This window comes from Vipera ursinii (genome assembly GCF_947247035.1).
Source record: "Vipera ursinii genome assembly, chromosome: 7".
Lineage (NCBI taxonomy): Eukaryota > Metazoa > Chordata > Lepidosauria > Squamata > Viperidae > Vipera > Vipera ursinii.
Genome location: NC_139521.1, coordinates 50,109,883 through 50,128,969, shown reverse-complemented (window position 1 = coordinate 50,128,969; position 19,087 = coordinate 50,109,883). Strand labels below are relative to the sequence as shown.

Genomic DNA, 19,087 nt, shown 5'->3' with positions numbered 1-19,087 from the left:
CCAACGAGCTGCATCTCCCGACAGAAGGCTCAACACGAATCCCACCTTATCTCGGTCAGTGGGGAAATCAGCTGCTCTCACGCTGATAAAAAGCTGGCATTGTCCCAGGAAGGCAGGAAACAGTTCTGGATTGCCAGCAAATTTATCCGGCATAGCTATCTGACATTTCCTCCTGGGTGGGGGTGCAGCATGTACCTGAGCTTGCAGTTGAGCCACCTGAGTTGCCAGCAAAGTGAGTTGCTGGGTGAGCTGAGCATTCTCGGCAAGAAGCTGCTCCATCGTAGTAGTAAGGGGTGGGAGGCTGAAAGCAAACTGTTCTGAACCAGCCCTCTTCTGGCCTTGTAGTAAGGCAAACCCCTATTCAGATAGAAGAGACTGGAGAGCTTCCAAGGCTAAAAGGCGTCTGCCAAGATTTATTACTCAATTAACAAAAACACTAGAGCTTGTCTCCTCAAGTGGAAGAGTTGCTTTCAGCAACCAGCCCCTCCCCAAACACTCCTTTTATTGAGAGCTCAGGGCGTGGTCTCCCTGTGCCTCCTCCCGAGGAGTCCCACAGCCTTTCTTTGTTTGTTCCTGCTCGACTGCCTCCTGCGTCGGGCGTCCTTGAACAGGGCCAGCTGTGGGTCATCATCCTCCGCACTATCGGGCTCACGCAGCTGAGAAGAGGTCCCCGGCTGAGGGCTCTGCAAAGCCTCCAAACCATCATCAGCCGGTTCGTCTCCCTCCTCCCCCTCATCTGAGTCATCCGATACATCGGAGCCGGCTGTCGGACCCACAGGCTGGCCCTGAGTCACAACAGACCAAGCCAGCCTACTCATTAGCTGCACACCCAGGAATTTGATACTGGTAACCATCTCCACAGGTGAATCATTAATGCACAGAGAAGTGTGGCTCTGCCTGCCTTTTCTGAAATCAACAATGATCTCTTTGGTTTTTCCAGTATTTAAAACTAGGCTGTTTTCCTTATACCCGTTCACCAACCCCTCAATCTCCTTGCGGTAAGCTTCCACCTTGTCATCATGAATAAGGCCCACTACTGTTGTATCATCTGCAAACTTCACAATATGGTTGGTGGCAAACCTAGCACAACAGTCATGGGTCAACAGGGTGAACAGCAGCAGACTTAGGATGCAGCCCTGAGAAGAACCTGTGCTCAAGAAAATGGTATTAGAGGTATTTGTTCCAACTTGCACATATTGGGGCCTGTTGCTAAGAAAATCAAGAATTCAGTTGCACAAAGGAATGTTTAAGCCTAAAAGGCCCAATTTGTCTACTAGATGCTGGGGAATGATTGTGTTAAATGCCGAAGCGAAGCCAACAAACAACAAACGCACATGAGTATTTCTTTCCTCTTAAGTGCTTCAAGCTCAGATGGAGAATGGAAGAAATAGCATCCTCTGTAGAACGATTTGGTCGGTAGGAAAACTGAAGTGGGCTAAATGCTGGTGGGACGCTGGATACGATAATGTCTTTTATCAGCTTCTCAAAGCATTTCATAATGGTGGATGTCAATGCAACTGGATGGACGGATGTTTCCGAAGAGTTTTAGCCAAAATTTCCCAATTTGCAACCCTTCCACTGAATTTTAGTACTTCCCACTCCCTCAAAAGAGGGAATATTTATAGACTCAGCTAAATGTAGCTGGAGGCATATCTATGTTTTAGTTTGTGTCAACCTACTAAAAGGGTTGTGCTTGCTTGCTTAGTTGCTTGCCTATTTGATTGCTTGCATGTGAAAAGAATTATACTGGCAGGCATCAGGAAGAGGTTTTCGCACTTGCCCAGACTTTCAAATTGCATTTTTTACTAAATGCATATACATTTTTATAAAATTTCTAAAGATTATTCTGATATTGTTCCATTAGATGTTTTAGTGAATTGTTCATTGTTTTAAGTGTGATTTTCCCCCCAGGGCTTAGTAGTAGTTTCCTGGTTGGTTTTCTTTTCTTTTTTAAATTAATCATAAAGTTCTAATATCTATATTTTATTTTGAAAACTATCTTTAAAATGTTTATCTTTTAAAAAGTTTATAAATACTTTAAATATGTATGAGATTGTTATTAAGGCTTATGGTTAATGTATTCATTAACTTGTAATAATAACAGTAGCAACAATAACAGTAGACATAACTTCAATATTATATATTCTGAGCCAAAAAAATTAGGATTTTTTTTCTTAATTATCTTATGGAAATTTTACTATTAACATTTCTCAAACATTTAAAATATTATGCAGTGACTCTTATATAACAATAACAGTAATCGATTTGGAAGGGACCTTGGAGGTCTTCTAATCCAACCCCCTGCTCAGGCAGGAAACCCTATACCATTTCAGACAAATGGTTGTCCAGTCTCTTCTTAAAAACTTCCAGTGTGGAGCATTCACAACTTCTGGAGGCAGGTTGTTCCACTGATTAATTGTTCTAACTGTCAGGAAGTTTCTCCTTAGTTCTAAGTTGCTTCCCTCTTTGGTGGGTTTCCATCTTGTTCTGCCTTCAGATATTTTGGAGAATAGCTTGACTCCCTCCTCTTTGTGGCAATCCCTGAGATATTGGAACACAGCTATCATGTGCCCCCTCATCCTTCTCGTCATTAAACTAGACATACCCAATTCCAGCAGCTGTTCCTTATATGTTTTAGCCTCCAGTCCCCTGATCATCTTTGTTGCTCTTCTCTGTACTCTTTCTAGAGTCTCAACATCTTTTTTACATCATGGTGACCAAAACTGGATTCAGTATTCCAAGTATGGCCTTACCAAGGCTTCATAAAGTGGTATTAACACTTTACGTGATTTAGCTTTTTTAAAATAGTATCATGTAATGATATATAATAAAATGTGGTTTCTATTAAAATATTGTAAGACAAACATTACAGAACAAACATCCCAAAGCTTTCAATTATCATTAATAGTTATGTATAACTGATATTTATATAAAGTCTGATAAAAAAGAGCTGTTTATGCTATTGCTAAACCATGAAACTGAACTGGTCAGCAGAATAATTTGAGATTGCAGAATTTTATTTACCAGAATAATCTTTGAAACCTAATTAATAGCCTTCCTAACTATTATTATATTGACACATATAGGCTAATGCAAGATTCATAATCATTTTCTTACTGAATGACATTTTTTCCAATTTAATATCTTTATTTTTCTATATTATAAATTTGTGCACTGTTTTCTTAAGTGCAGCAACCCTTCTTTTGCTTCACCCGCCTTCAAGTAATCAATGTGCTGCTGAATGAGTTCATTTTAATGCATTCAATCATGCCTCTAATGTTTGTAGCTTACGGGTGCAAGCATCAGTAATGCAGGAATGTTATATGGCTTTAGTTTGGACCATTTCATAAAATATTCATGGAATCAAAAATGTGCATCAAAATAGCATCTAGGAGAATTACATTTATGTCCCTGCTTTTATGGCAGCTTCATGTTAAAACCCATTTGTGTTAATATCTAGTCAATCTCTCTATTTAAAAATAGTATAAAATTATAGATATTTTTGTGCATCTCTTTTTCATTAATATTTGCCTAAGATAGTTTTTATTTAATAAAAATAGAGACTTTGGAAATAGTTTTGTAGAAGAATAAATGTAAGGAAGAATTGTATTATGAAAACATTAGATTATGTATATCCATTCATTCTTCCAAATCAACTAGAATTCCTTTTATCTTAGGATATAGTACCTCTATAATATATAGGATATTATGGATAATATTGTCCAATTTCTTACTGTGGAATTTCTGCACTTCTACATTTTAAATACTGTGTTTATTTTGTCAATTAGATTGATCAAATGATAGACACTTTGTTAAATATTACAGCGTACTATAATATAAAGAGTTATAGTAGTATGTCTCTGTGCTTTAATGATTTATGCCCTCTAATAGCTCTTCTGGATTAGAATATTTAACCAGGGTGAATGGCTAGTTCAAGTTTAAAATTTGATTATCCTTTTTAACCCGCTAAAATAAAATATCTGATCAAGAGCAGATAGAAGCACTTTATTTAGCACCTCCAGCTTCATGGCTGTATGAACATAGTAGTTTATCAGAAATCACTGTTTTGGATTAATATGTACAATCATTTTTCTTTCACAATGTAGATATTTCTTATGTATTTCTCATACAATAATTTATTTAAACTACTGGACAAATTTTCTTACCCAAAAAAATATTTATGACTTTATTTTAAAGAGCAGCTTGCTTGGGATTTCTGTCAGACTGATAAAGCTGCCCATATTAAATTCTTAGAATTGATCCACTTAACTTTCTACTTTTGAAGACATATTTTAGGAACAATATTACTTGTAGTAACTTGCTTCTCTCAAAGAAACTAAGCTTGACAAGACTGGACAATGTTAATCTCACACACTATTAACTATGTGATCAGTGGTTCCAAACCTTTTTGACTGCACAGACCAGTTGCAGCATGTGCTAATGAAGCTTCATGTACTCACCCAGTCCTTGCGCAGTTCCCGATGAGCTGTGGATTGGTATCAGTCCATGGCTCGGTCAAAAGCCTGGGGTTGGGGACCCCTGTATTAGATGACAAGTGAAAGGACAGGTATCCCATGTTCTATATTGCCCTTTATCTAAGTGGATTTGTCCTTGTTACTAGATTTATGGATCATGGAACTGTAGAAAGGAATAACCCATGTGTTCCAATTCTGCCTGTGTTGCATTCATGATTAAAGTTTTATATACTACTGGTTATTGCATATGAGTTTAATGAAAAAAATATGCAAAATGGGAGAATATGTATTTAACAAACTTGATCAAAAACAAAAAATAGGGCTGATGATTTAACAACGTGTAAACTGAATATGTTTTGGTCCTCTGTTAAGACTTTTCATCCTAAAGCTCCATGTGTTTGTGATGATCTACAGGTGTTCTTGATTTATGTATTGATGAAACTGTCCGAATGAATAGTATAACCTACTTAAACTACTTACACCATTTTCTTAAAGCTAAAATAAATAACGCATAAATGCTATATCTAATCTGGCATTTTTGGAAATATTTCTTCATAATGTACCTATATAAAATACTACTTTCTATGATTTCCTTTTAAGTGTCTATGGACATTTTTTAAAAATAATGCTTCTTTGCTTGGGGGGAGGGGCTTCATAGCTTTATTACCATTATGACTGTTTAATCAATATATAACATTCTATTGAGCCTCCTTTGATTAAGAGTTATTTTGTATTCTTCAGGTCACTTCCTGAAAGCTGTAGAATATTATGAAGCATTCTATAACCTGACAGTGGGACGGATGTGGAAAGATAATACAGGCCGGAATTTCAACTCACTAGCCTGTGAGCATCTCTGGAGAATTTACACATTACTGGCAGACAAAATGCTAACAAATAAAGAACACCAAGAAGCCATCAGAATTCTAACAAAAGCTTTAAAAATGGCAGAAGAAGGTGAGAAGGAAATAACATTTTTGCATTGTCTTTCTTTTAAATGTAAGCCTGAATTTTCCCATGAGTGAAGTAAAAAATAGAAAAAAGAAATCACCAAGTGCTTGATGATTATTGTCAATGAAATTCAAGACAACTGCTATAAACGTATTTCTAAATCTTGTAAAACAGAAGTACCTACTTGCTGACACATAGGAATCCATTTATTTCAAGAAAGCTTTTAACTCCAAAAATGGAGTCATCCAGGACTACAACTTAAAAAATTGAGTCCAAAGTAAGAAATAAGGCCTCTGGCAACATCTACCGTATAATAAACAAATAATACATGGTTGATAATCCGTTTGTATCAGATTAAAGATAGAAGGAAAACAGGGAGCTCAGTGATAAAGAAAAACCCTTATAATATCAAGCAAATTCTCTGAGTAATTTTTATCTCTATGGTATACAGCAATTCTATTTTATCACTCTGGGATAGATAGAACTTTGACACAATTATTATCCATGCCCTACCCATTCATGGATGCATTAATGGCATACTTATGTACAAAAGAGCCAACACTTGGGGTGCAATGCATATTTTGACATGACACCTCTCTGGACATCTCTGGCACAGAGATAAATAGAAGAAGCTTGTTATGGAATCTCTTGGTTAACCTGAAGGACTTACTCTTCTGGTTTCCTTGCACACTGTTTGCCAGTGCCTAACAAGTGTCTCCTATTTCTATTTTCTATTACATTCCTTTACCTGCACCCATCAGAAAAGCAAAATAAAACACTTAACATAATACCTTACATAATACTTTTTTCCACGTAGATAACATTAACATTTGTTAAGATGAGCTGAAATCAAAATATTCACAAAAAATTCAGTGCCTTTTAATTTATTTTTAAACCTAATTATAAAACAATGTTTGTTTCTATTTAGCAGAGAATATGAAGATGGAAGGAGAAACTGCTTTCTGTTTAGGCATAGCATATTTTTCAGCTGGAGAATTACAGAAAGCTACATTAGTAAGTCTAAATGATGCATACTCTATTTTATGGTTGTAACATTAACTTGCTTATAGCAATTAAATTGAGATTTGAAGCTGTGCTGCAATAAGAAATACTCCTATTCAGAATTTTACTCTCTGCCGTGCTGACTTGATCAATATTCTTTCCTCATTATATCTTGATTTCTGTGTGTCCCTCCATTTCCCTCCAACAGCAAATAGTCCATTCGGCTGAAAATTCTCAATTGTTATAAGACTTTTTTGGTGTCTCCCTTGCTGGATTTCATCACAGAATATATCATCTTTCTGTCCATGTACACTGATTGACTACTTGGGGCAACAGATGTAGAAATACCAGTAGCGTTCTGCACTTTTTTTCTCTTTATCTTCTGTAAAGTATTGTTTTGCATGTCTCTACCTAGTGTCCTTTCTGCTATTTAGATTGATACTCTCAGGCCTTTCATGACCTCCTTTCTCTTTTAATTCAGCTCTCTTTCCCTTCTGATTGTAACCTGTGCAGGTCACCAGATTGCTCCCAATGACATAGGATAATACATTAGACTGAGGATCTTAACTGTAGATAGAATTAAGCCATTTAGACTATCTTCACACGGTGTCTTTTCCTAAATAAAAACGTATCCTTTTTTTCTCCCATGCTAGTACTATCACTTATACTTATCACTATCACTTAGTACTAACTTTAATTTTTCTCTCTGTTTGTATATTCTGCATTGTATAAAGCTGTTCGCTATTCACTTCACTTTCAGTGGAGTCCATATTGGTTTCAAAATTTGGGCCTTGGTTTGCAATAGAACGTAATGTGAAATTTTCTTGAAGAACTGTGTGATAATAGTAGTTTTGCCTCCTGGCTAGACTTTATTAACCTGTTTCATTCCTATATCTGATATGCAGAGCATACATTTGCAAGTTTGCTTTTTTTTTTACCATGAGATAAGCTTCTTCTTTTCCTGGAAAAGAAAATGAATAATCTATAAAATAACCTGACTGAAGGAAAAATGTGTGACTTAGGAAACAGTTCATCCCTATTTGCTCAACCTGTTTCCAAATTTAGTTGGCATTTGTCAATTCTGGGACAGGATGCTCTCTAAAACAGCTAAAGATCACAAAGGAAATCACATGGAGAATTTTCCTTTGTTCAAGATCAAAAAAATCTGTTTATTTATTTAATTAATTATTTTAAAATATAGATTCCAGCCTTCAAAATTATAGAAAAATCTCATAATAATTTTATTAAGCTCCAACCAACCCTCAGTCCAGACCACATATGTGCCATGCTGGATCTCTGCCTGACCACTACCTATTTTCAATACAGTGAAGGTTTGTACAGACAAAAACACGGCTGCGCCGTGGGCTCACCAGTGTCCCCCCCATTGTGGCCAATCTCTACATAGAAGAGGTAGAAACCAAAGCCCTAAACTCCTTCACAGGAATTCTACTCACTAATTGGTATAGGTACGTGGACGATACTTGGGTCAAGATCAAAGCACAGGAATTGGAAGCATTCACCAAACATATCAACTCGGTGGACAAATACATCAAATTCACACTTGAAGATGTTAAGGGAAATAATCTAGGCTGTGCTGTATACATTAAGGAAGATATTAAAATGTACAGAAAACCCACTCACACGGATCAATAGTTACATTTTGATTCATACCACCCACTGGAGCAAAACATGGGAGTTATCAGAAGCCTACACCACAGAGCTGAACGCCTGCCTACCAGCAAAGAAGGAAAAGAAAAAGAAAACACAGCAAGGAAGCCCTCAGAATGTGTGGCTATCCCAAATGGGGCTTCATCAAATCTCAAAAAAGACCTAGCAGGAGTCCCTCTGTAACAGATGAAGAAAACAGTGAACAAAGCAATGTAGTCATTCCATACGTTGCAGGAATATCAGAAAAGTTCAGGAGGATCTTCAGCCAACACAACATATATGCACACTTCAAACCTAAGAATACACTAAGGCAGAAGTTTCTCCACTCCAAGGATAAAACAGACACAAACTGAGAACGAGATATATGCAGTACAATGCAGTGAGCCATGTACCGATCTGTACATTGGGGAAACGAAACAACAACTTCTTCAATGTATGGCACAACATAAGAGAACAAACTCATCAGGACAAGAGTCAGCAGTCCACCTGCATTTAAAAGACAAAAGCCAATCTTTCAAAAGACAGCAAAGTCCACATTTTGGACAGAGAGGACTGCTGGTTTGAAAGAGGGGTCAAAGAGCCCATCTATGTCAAAACTGAACAGCCCTCTCTCAACAGAGGGGGAGGGATCCGACATCATCTATCTCCAGTCCTTTCAACAGTACCAAGAAGGCTGCACACCCATTTGTATTACTCAGGTGATCCTGAAGACACAGATAAGCCTCCAGGTAGCACTAACGACTCGACTCGCTAAAAGAATGCCAATGAACAGCTGTCTGCAAGGAATATAAATCCTTTTATTCCCCACCATCCAGTCAGAGCTGAAGAAGCTTCTTGGATGAGAAGTGAAATGTCTTCAAAGAAAAACAAGAAAGTCCAGTTGCCTCATGAAAAAGCATCTTTGGGATTCAAGGTGATGGTTATCAGTTTTAAAGCCCTAAATGCCTTGGAGCCAGGTTATATGCAGAACTGCCTTTCCTTGAGGGTATCTGCCCCTCTCACCAGAACAGATAGGCTGGGTGTTTTCCAAGTCCTTTCTCTTAAGTCATAAGTAAGACCTAGGAGAAGTGCCTTCTCTCTAGCAGTCCTTGCCTTATGGAATAATCTTCCCAACTGAGATCCCCAGAAGTCCTAGGCAGAGGGCCCAGCAGGATGTCAGGGGAAGATGGAAATTCACAAGCAAACTGGGAGGGAGGTATGGAAATGTTAGGGCACTATGGTGGGAAGTTGTTGTTTTTTTTTAAAAAAAAAAGCATGATTCCTGCTTTAACTTTTATAATTTTATTGATTATTGCTTTGAGCCACTCAAGGTTATTTTGTACAGAAGATGTATATTGGATATTGTATATTTATTTATTTATTTATTTATTTATTTATTGATGGGATTTATATCCCGCCCTATCTCCCGAAGGACTCAGGGCGGCTAACAACAAAACATATAATAAGTACAGAAATCAAGATAAAAATAAAATTGAGAACATCTGTGCAATAAATTAAAATTAGAGAATTTAAAAAATAAATTAAAAATTGCATATATTGTATTGTACATAAGATTGGTCATATAAATCTTTTAGCAGATATGAATTAAATTATGTGGTTGCAGTATGCAAAGAAAGTGTGTTGTTATATGTATTTTTATGAATCACCAGGACAATAATGGTTCAAATTAAAATTATTTAGTTTAATGGAAAATCTGACACTTGGTTGAATGTGGACGATTGCTACCTATTCTGGACTACATTAAAAGAACTAAATCATAAACAGATACGAAGCACATAATTGATTTGCTGATCTTTAATCCTAAACAATTGGTCTGTAAACAAAATGGCAAGTATTGCTCTTTACTTACTTTGAATTTGCCTTCATAACATCAGTTGTTGAAATGAGATTTGAATCTGAACTGCAACCGAGAAAAAGTTAAACTGATGTTTAACTTTTTTCCTTTGTGTAGCCTCTTCAGTGCTGTCCTCACAGCTGTTATTTCCTTTCAGAAAAGGAACAATTTGCCATTAATGATTAATTTCCTTACAGATAAATAAAAACACTGCAATCCAGATAAGTGGGAGCAAAGTAGTTGTCTTGTCTCCCATAGTATAGTTCAGACCCTCAGTTATCCCCCTTCATTTCTATTGTATTTAAATTAACTTTAAAACACAAAGCATAGTTCTATGCCTAAAGTCAGGTCTTATTTGACTCTAGTCACAGCTGAAGGGATAAACTCTTAGGTAATATATTTCATTCAGATAAAGCTTTGGTTTTTCTGTAAAATTGGTGTTATTCTTGTTGTTTTTATTATTTAAATAATGGCAGCATTGCTGTTTATATAATTGCTTTTTATAACATAGATGAGAGACAGCCATGAAGAAATTTAGATGATAGAGAAATGAAAATAATATTAATAGCACATAGCTTAGAAATATTGGGAAAGCAATAAAAGAAAAGTACGGTAAATAGAGATGCTAGGAAAATTTGGGAAATGCTTTGTAGAAGTGAAGTTTCTTTTAAAAAAAGAAAGTGGCATGATAAATATAAACTGGACTGGACTGGACTAGAATAGAATACAATTTTGTGTTTGGTGCCAGTTTGGTGCCATCTGTGAATTTGATGAGTTCCCCTTCAATTCCCTCGTCTAGGTTATTTATGAAGATATTGAAGAGTACTGGGCCTAAGACTGGGCCTAAGTACTGGGCCTAAGTTTTTTTTTTTAAAAAAGAAAGTGGGCCTAAGTACTGGGCCTAAGTTTTTTTTTTAAAAAAGAAAGTGGCATGATAAATATAAACTGGACTGGACTGGACTGGACTGGACTGGACTGGACTGGACTAGAATAGAATAGAATAGAATAGAATAGAATAGAATAGAATAGAATAGAATAGAATAGAATAGAATAGAATAGAATAGAATAGAATAGAATAGAATAGAATAGAATAGAATAGAAAATAGAATAGAGCTGGAAGGGACCTTGGAGATCTTATAGTCCATCCCCCTGCTCAAGCAGGAGGATATATACCATCTCAGACAGGTGATTGTCCAGTCTCTTTTTAAAAACTTCCAGTGATGGAGCGCCCACAATTTTGGGGGGTAAGCTGTTCCACTGGTTGATTGTCCTCACTGTCAGGAAGTTTCTCCTTAATTCCAGGTTGCTTCTCTCTTTGATCAGTTTCCAACCATTGTTTCTCGTCCTTCCCTCTGGTGCTTTGGTGAACAACCTGGCCTCCTCTGCCTTGTGGCAACCCCTCAGATACTGGAACACTGCTATCATGTCTCCCCTATTTCTTCTTTTCTTTAGACTAGCCAAACCCAAGTCCTGTAGCTGTTCTTTGTAAGTTTTAGTCTCCAAGCCTTTGATCATCTTAGTTGCTCTTCTCTGAATTTTTTCCAAACTCTCAACATCTTTTTTGTGATATGGTGACCAAAATTGGCTATAGTATTCCAGGTGTGGTCTTACTAGGGCTTTATAAAGTGGTACTAGTACTTTGTGTGATCTTGATTCTATCCCTCTGTTTATTCAACCCAGGATTGTATTAGCTTTTTTGGTTGCAGCTGCACACTGCTGGCTCATAGTTAAGTGATTGTCCACCAGGACTCCAAGGTTCCTCTCACAGTTATTGCCTCCAAGCCAGGTCTTGCCCAATCTGTATTTGTTCCTCTAGTTTTTCCTGCCTAAGTGTAAGACTTTACTTTCTTCCACATCGAAACTCATTTTGTTGGATAGGGCCCATGGTTCGAGTTTGTCAAGATCTTTTTGGATTGTGAGTTTGTCTTTTGGGGTATTGGCTACTCTTGCCAGTTTGGTGCCATCTGTGAATTTGATGAGTTCACCTTCAATTCCCTCGTCTAAGTTATTTATGAAGATATTGAAGAGTACTGGGCCTAAGACGGAACCTTGTAGTACCCCACTGCTTACTTCTCTCCATGTGGATGTAGTGCCATGGAGGACTACTCGTTGAGTATGGTTTGTCAGTCAGCTACAGATCCACCTGGTGGTGATTTGTCTATTCCGCCTTTTTCTAGCTTACCAAGGAGTAGGTTGTGGACTACTTTGTCAAATGCCTTACTGAAATCTAGGTATACTACATCCACGGCATTTCGCTGGTCTACTAGTTTAGTCACTTTAACAAAGAATGAGATCAGATTGGTCTGGCATGATCTGTTTTTAACAAACCCGTGCTGGCTGCTAGTTATGACTTTGTTTGCTTCTAGTTGTTCACAGATCTGTTTTTTGATTATTTTTTCTAGGATCTTCCCAGGTATTGATGTTAAACTGATTGGTCTGTAGTTTCCTGGGTCCGTTTTTTCCCTTTCTTAAAGATGGGGACCACATCAGCCCTTTTCCAATCCTTGGCATTTACCCAGTGTTCCAGGATTTGTGGAAGATGTGGTGCAACAGTTCTGAGATAACATCTGCCAGCTCTTTCAGAACTCTGGGATGTAATCTGTTCGGTCCTGGTGATTTGTATTTGTCAAGATTGGATAGGTGTTCTCTTTCCATTTTCTTGCTTATTTTGATTTTTGTTTCTAGTATGTCTTCTGCAGTGGGTTTTTTTTTGGGGGGGGGTGGCTATGGTTTCTTTTTGTGTGAAGACTGGTGCAAAGTATGAGTTAAGCAACTCAGCTTTCTCCCTGTTGCCTGTAATTTCCTTGCCATCTTCTCTCTCTAGTGGGCCTACAGTTTCCTTGACTTTTTTCTTGTTGTTAATGTGTTGGAAGAAACTTTTTTTTACTGTCCTTGATTCCTGTTGCAAGTCTTTGTTCATTCTGAGCCTTTGGTTTCCTGACTTCATCTTTGCATGTTCTGTCTGTCTGCTGTTAATCGGCCTTGGTTATGTGCCCCCTTTCCATTTTTTGTATTTGTCCTTTTTGTCTTTTAGTTTGTTAGTGAGATCTTTGTGCAGCCATGCTGGTTTCTTCCTGGATTTCTTGTTTTTCTTTTTCAATGGTATTGTGCTGATGTGGGCTTTTGTGATTGTGTTTTTCAGGGTTTCCCATGCTTCTTGGGTTGTTTTTCCCTTTAGGATTTTCATCCATGGGATCTCTCCTAGGTTCTCTCTGAGCTTATCAAAGTCAGCTCTTTTGAAGTTTAGGACATTGCTTGGATTGTTTTCTATTGCTAGTGTTTGCATTATATTAAATTCCAGTATGATGTGGTCACTTTCACCCAAAGTTCTGGCAATTTCAATTCTCTCTATCGCTTCTTCTCTATTTGTAAGGATTAAGTCCAGTATAGCTTTGCATCTAATTCCCTCCTCCACCTTTTGGGTGATAAAGTTGTCGGCTAAGTTGGTTAGTAATCTATTTGATCTCCCACTCACTGCAGAATTTGTCTCCCAGTTGATATCTGGATAGTTGAACTCTCCCATTACTACTCTGGTGTGCTTCCTGCATACATTTGTTAACTGGTTGGTAAAGAGTTCATCTGTTTCTTCTGGTTGGTTGGGTGGCTTGTAATATACGCCTATGGTAATGTCACTTTTTTTTTCTTTTATATTGACCCATATAAATTCTATAGATATTTTGTCTTGGGTCCTGTGCATTTCTGCAGATATGTAGTGTTCTCTTACATATAGTGCAACTCTCCCTCCTCTTTTTGTAGAACTGTTTCTTTTGAACAATTTGTATCCATCCATCAGTCCATTCCATTCATGGGTTTCATCCCAACAGGTTTCTCTTATGCCAGCTATGTCATACCCTCCCTTGTGTACTATTGTTTCTAGTTCGCCTTGTTTGTTCCCCAAGCTTTGAGCATTTGTATATAAACATTTAAGGCTTTCATGCCTGTCCATGGGTAGGTTTCCTGTATCTCCTGATTGTTGTTTGAGTTTTTCTTTTTTCTCAACACTGCCTACCTCATTGTTTGGTTTATTTTCTTGGGATTTGTGATTAGTTTTGGGTTTTGGGTTCTAGAGATTCTAGAAATTGGTCACGCTTCCCCCTCAGTTTTAGTTTAAAGCCCTCCTGATTAGTTAGGCCAGTCTTTTTCCAAGTACATTTTTGCCTGTTTTCTGCCAAGAGTCCCTCATGCAGAAAAAGCAGTCCATGATTCAGAAAATGAAAGTTTTCTTGGTGATACCAACCCTTTACCCAGTGGTTTATTTCTAAAATTCTTTTTTACCTCAATGGGTGTTGGCCTTTTGTTGGGAGCACTGACGAGAACACTACTTGTGCTCCTAGCTTCTTAACTTTGTTGCCTAGTTGTTTGTAGTCTTTCACTATTGCACTCAGGTTATTTGTAGTGTTGTTCGTTCCAATGTGGAGGAGGAGGGGGGGTAGTAATTTGTGGGCCTAATTATTTTGGTTAGGTTCTCAGCCACATCTTTGATTTTTGCTCCAGGGAGACAACATACTTCCCTAGCTTGTATGTTTAGTCTGCAGATGGATGATTGAGAAAGAACTTTTTCATGTTCAGGAAAGACAACATCATGAGCAGGAAAAAGAGGATATTCTAAGTTCTAGTTGAGCTTGAACTAAGCAGATAAAATAAGAAAAGAGGGAGCAATGAATGTCAAATGAGTATTCGTTGGAAACTTCCTTGGCATGCCAAGGTAGAAAACATTGATATAAGAAAATATTTTATCATACTATCCTCTATAGCTCAGATGGATAAGAACAAAAAAGTGCTGGGTTGGGATGTAGACATTAGATTTGAAGATATTGAAGAACAAGTGTAACTAATAGGAATCATATGGGGAGGGGAAAAAAGATTTATCTGTTTTGCCTGAAACTGCTGCATTTGGAGAATGTCTTAACAGTAAAGGAATACAGGAAGGAATACAATTCCTGGAGTAGCCAAGTCAAAACGTGTGTTAAATTATAAACCCAATATATCTGAGGGCCTACAAATTGAAAAGACTGCTTTAGAAATGTATATGAAATTATTTATGTAGCATTTATGCAGAGCCTCAAGGTATAAGCAATTATAATGTATCTACATTTTTTCTTCTTTCTTGCATCTTTTAGATTTGCAATTTTCAGTCTTTGTTTAACACTTCATTTTACTGTGTTGATGTCTTACTTATAAGTTATACGGCACAGAACTCCAGAATGGTTAACAGAAGTTTTCTGGCAGTAGTTTTTTTTCAGATCTAAATGTATGACTGATGTACAACATGACAGTTTTGCCAATTTCCATATAAGGAAGACAAGGCTGCGGCAAGAATTTCACCTTGGACTTCTTGGTTCACAATTTAAACTCTTAATCACTACATTATACCAGATGGCAGTATATAATTAATTTCTACTATGAAGATGCTGACACAACTCTTACCTAACCTGTCTGTTGTGTACTTTATGTAACTTAGCTGATCAGAGTGACTCTTTATCAGTTAATGCAGACAATGTTCCCTACGTTATGCACTTTGTTTAGTTTGTAAATGCTTCCATATGTGTTTGTATTTGTTCTCGATATTGTAACAAATTATTATGCACTACTGAATTCTGAATTCATATCTTTGGTTTAAAAGACATATTTTGGGCAATTTCAGAGGAAATATTATTTACTATAAATAATGTAATAAGAATTATAGAAAAGAAATTAAAGTAGAAGGATTTCCCATATTAAGTTTTAATCATTATGTGTTCATATATACATATCTATTTTGCTGTTCCCTTTGCAGGTAAAGTGCAGGAAAAAAAGTAGTTACTGAAAATATCTGGAGGTGGGACATATCAGAAAGAAAAAGAAATCTGTCTAATCTAGTTTAGATCAATACCATTCTTCTTCATACTTTATCTTCCTTGTAAGCCATCCTTGCTTTCATCATGTCCATACGCTAATTCAGTATTCGCTTTGGTTATTTAAGCTTCTCCCCTCTTTTTTAGGGTACTATTAACTCCATCCAGCCATACTTTGCTCCTTCCTCTTCTTTCATATATTTATTTTGTAATTTGTTTATTCTATTTCTTCAAAGGACCTCAACATACTTCTTTCATAGACATTAGTTATTTTGAATTCTATCCGTATTTGTTGTTCACCCACTCATTCTTTATCTACCTCTTGTTCTCTTTGCTTTAGGCATACTTTCTAAGTATGATCTTTTCACTGTATTCAACTTTTATGTTTCTCCTGACATAGCCTGTTGTAACTACCGTATAATAAACTTTTCTCAACCCAATTCTTTATACTTCTTCAAAAAAACATTCATTCATTGAAACAGATCACATATTATCCACTACTTTCTACTAACATTTGCATAATCTTAGAATTACTCCATTTTCCCATCTTTAGGAAATGTTTCACCAACATATTTAACAATTTACTTTCTTGTGTTTTTCTTTTTGCTTACTGTTCTATGATTTGCAACAATCCATATTTTTCTTTTCAAACACAACTCTTTGCTGCATTACACACTCTGTCTAACATTTTCTGCAAATCATTTATGCATTCAGCCAACAATACAGCATTATCAACATGCGAAAGTATATGTGCATTCACATCCCAATTAACACACCTCTAATATCATAAAAGCACTTCTTATACATTTATTCATAAATATATTGAACAAGAAAGAAATATCCTGTTGGCTTATTCTCTACTGATTTCTTTTTATTTATATAATTTAATAAGATCCTTCTTGTGGATGTAGTATCTTTAGAATAGAACATTTCACTATCATTGTCAAAATCAAATTTATTACTTTACGATGCACAAATCCCTAATCCTGGACATTAATCCAAGTAGGTTTAAATCAAGTTTTAAATTTATACTTAATCATCAGTAGTGACCAGTGCATACTATGTTAAATATCAATTATTTTCATCTCTACTGAGCACAAATAAGCTTTACTGTCGAATTAAAAAGAATTGCTAAAATGTATCTGTCTGTTCTCGATTTAATTGTCCCTTTATCCAAGGGGAGCTCAGATGCTTACAGAGTCGAAATCATTGCCTTCTGTTCCCAGGAGACTACTAGTTATCATTACTTGTAACTTAGATACAATTCAGCCTAGGAGCCTGTTTGCCACATGTTAATGTGTATTTCATCACTAGCTTCTGTAGCTTGCCAAAGGGTTTTGCCACACAGCGTGGGACTATTCAGAGATACACTTGGGGAGCTCAGCAGTTATTTTTCTGCTTTGCTTTGAATTTTCATCATCATTTCCCCTTTGTTCTGTGACCCACCTCAAGTAGCCTCCATCTGGGGGAATCTAATGGGAGCAGATTTTTTTAGATAACCACTGCCTCTGGATATTTTTGTCTCTTTTTGTTATTTCATTTTTTACTTTCCTCCCTTAATGCAAACAGTAGAGAAAGAACATGTTCCACGTAGTCCCTTGAGTTTATGATACAGCTTGTAAAATATCAAATATAAACATTCCTATTTATTAAGTGAACCAGTTATTATGGAATTGATTTTTTTTCTCTTAAGGTGCTAACATTAAATTACATGTTTATTCTTATTTTAATGCAGTTTAACTTTTGGTCAATAAAAATATATAGCAAAGATAGGGGATTCCTTATATGAGAATTCTAGTCAATTGATTTTGGTAAATAATTGTTGAATATTATGAACATTTGAGATACCTCATTGTTTCTAAGATGTTGGAAGAAGTTGGTTGTTTTTTGTACAAAAGACTAACTGGGGATGTTAATAAAGTTTAAGCTTTAGCTTAGGCATGATTTGTTCTAGAGCAGACATGTCAAACACAAGGCCCGGGGGCCGGATGCGGCCCGCGAAGTGGTTTCATGTGGCCCGCGAAGCCATCCTGGAAACAGTGAGGGAACAGCCCCCCACTGCCTTCGCCCTGGCCCAGAGACCCTCCTCCTGCCAGAGACCCTCAGATCTGTCCCACTCCTGCCCAGGCCCCCATAGGCACCATTGATGCGAACGATGTAGAGCTGGCCATGCCCACCCAGTAGGCCATATTCACTCTAGCCACGCCCACCCAGTAGGCCACGCCCACCCAGGCCATACCCACCCGGCCCCCTGAGGGCAACCGCAATGCTGATGCGGCCCTCAATGAAATTGAGTTTGACACCCCTGTTCTAGAGTGTTCTACATAACATAGCAGTGAAAATGGCCCGGAAATTTCAACTAGGCAGAATGATCAAGTCCAGGTGCTGCCAAGGCATTTAAAATTTTCTGATGAGGTTCTCCTCAAAGACTATCCTGCAAGGAGCAAGGCCTTGTCAGTACTGTTTCTCATATGATAGAACTCTTTAGTAGATCCAATCAGGTCCTTATTAAAAAAAATAAAAAAAATAAGCACACCTTTTTATTTTACCCTTTAAAAATACACTTTTCCCAGGCTTTATATAATCATATATTGCACTGTGTTTGTTTACTGATTATGTTCTAATTTGGTATATTTAGATATTTTATATAACCCTTATAAACCACTTTTGAAATTGATATGAAAAGGTAGCATATACACTTATTAAACACATGGTACTAAGCAGCTAATCTTGTCCTTTCACGCAACAGTTCTATTATATTTTCTCTGGATTTCATTTTATGCTTTCATGACAATCACAAAATTGTGGGTTCAGAAAACTTTATGATTTAGAACAAGAAATGTCCTTAGAAATTCATATGTTCTAATGAACTAGTACAAGTAAAAGCAGTAACAATGGATGAGTACTTAGACAGGTCCATTGTATTGTAAGGGACTTAAGAGGATATTGAAGTGTTTAAGAGATGCATGTCTTTGCTCAATTTATTGTGACTGTCCAATTAAACTCATTAGAACATACTTTTAAGTAGACACATATAGGATTATGCTATGTATTAAACTGCTTATATTCATTTGTTCCCTTGGGCATGTAGCCTCAAATCTGTTTCTTATATTTGCATTTTTTCCCTCTGACATAGTCATGCAGAACACAGCGTGGTCATGTATAATTTAACACAAGCAGTATTCAATTTACGGTTATGCTTATATTATCACATGCACTTTTAAGCTGCATCTTTTAACAGCTGATAAATAAAAGACAATATAGATACTTACATCTAAATCCAGTAAACTCCTTAAGTTTTTCTTCTGATCATGAACATGTTCACA

The 19,087-nt window shown here is 36.7% G+C and overlaps 1 protein-coding gene across 1 annotated transcript in view; it reads left to right on the top strand.

Annotated features, from left to right (window-relative positions):
* TTC29 (tetratricopeptide repeat domain 29) overlaps positions 1-19,087 on the top strand; it is a gene marked incomplete at its 5' end in the record, with an annotated part of 98,212 nt that overhangs the window by 27,115 nt on the left and 52,010 nt on the right. The window contains 2 exons of the mRNA XM_083367783.1: positions 5,217-5,429; positions 6,352-6,437. Of these exons, the coding sequence (XP_083223909.1) occupies positions 5,217-5,429; positions 6,352-6,437 (299 nt within the window). The remainder of the gene's footprint in view (positions 1-5,216; positions 5,430-6,351; positions 6,438-19,087) is intronic.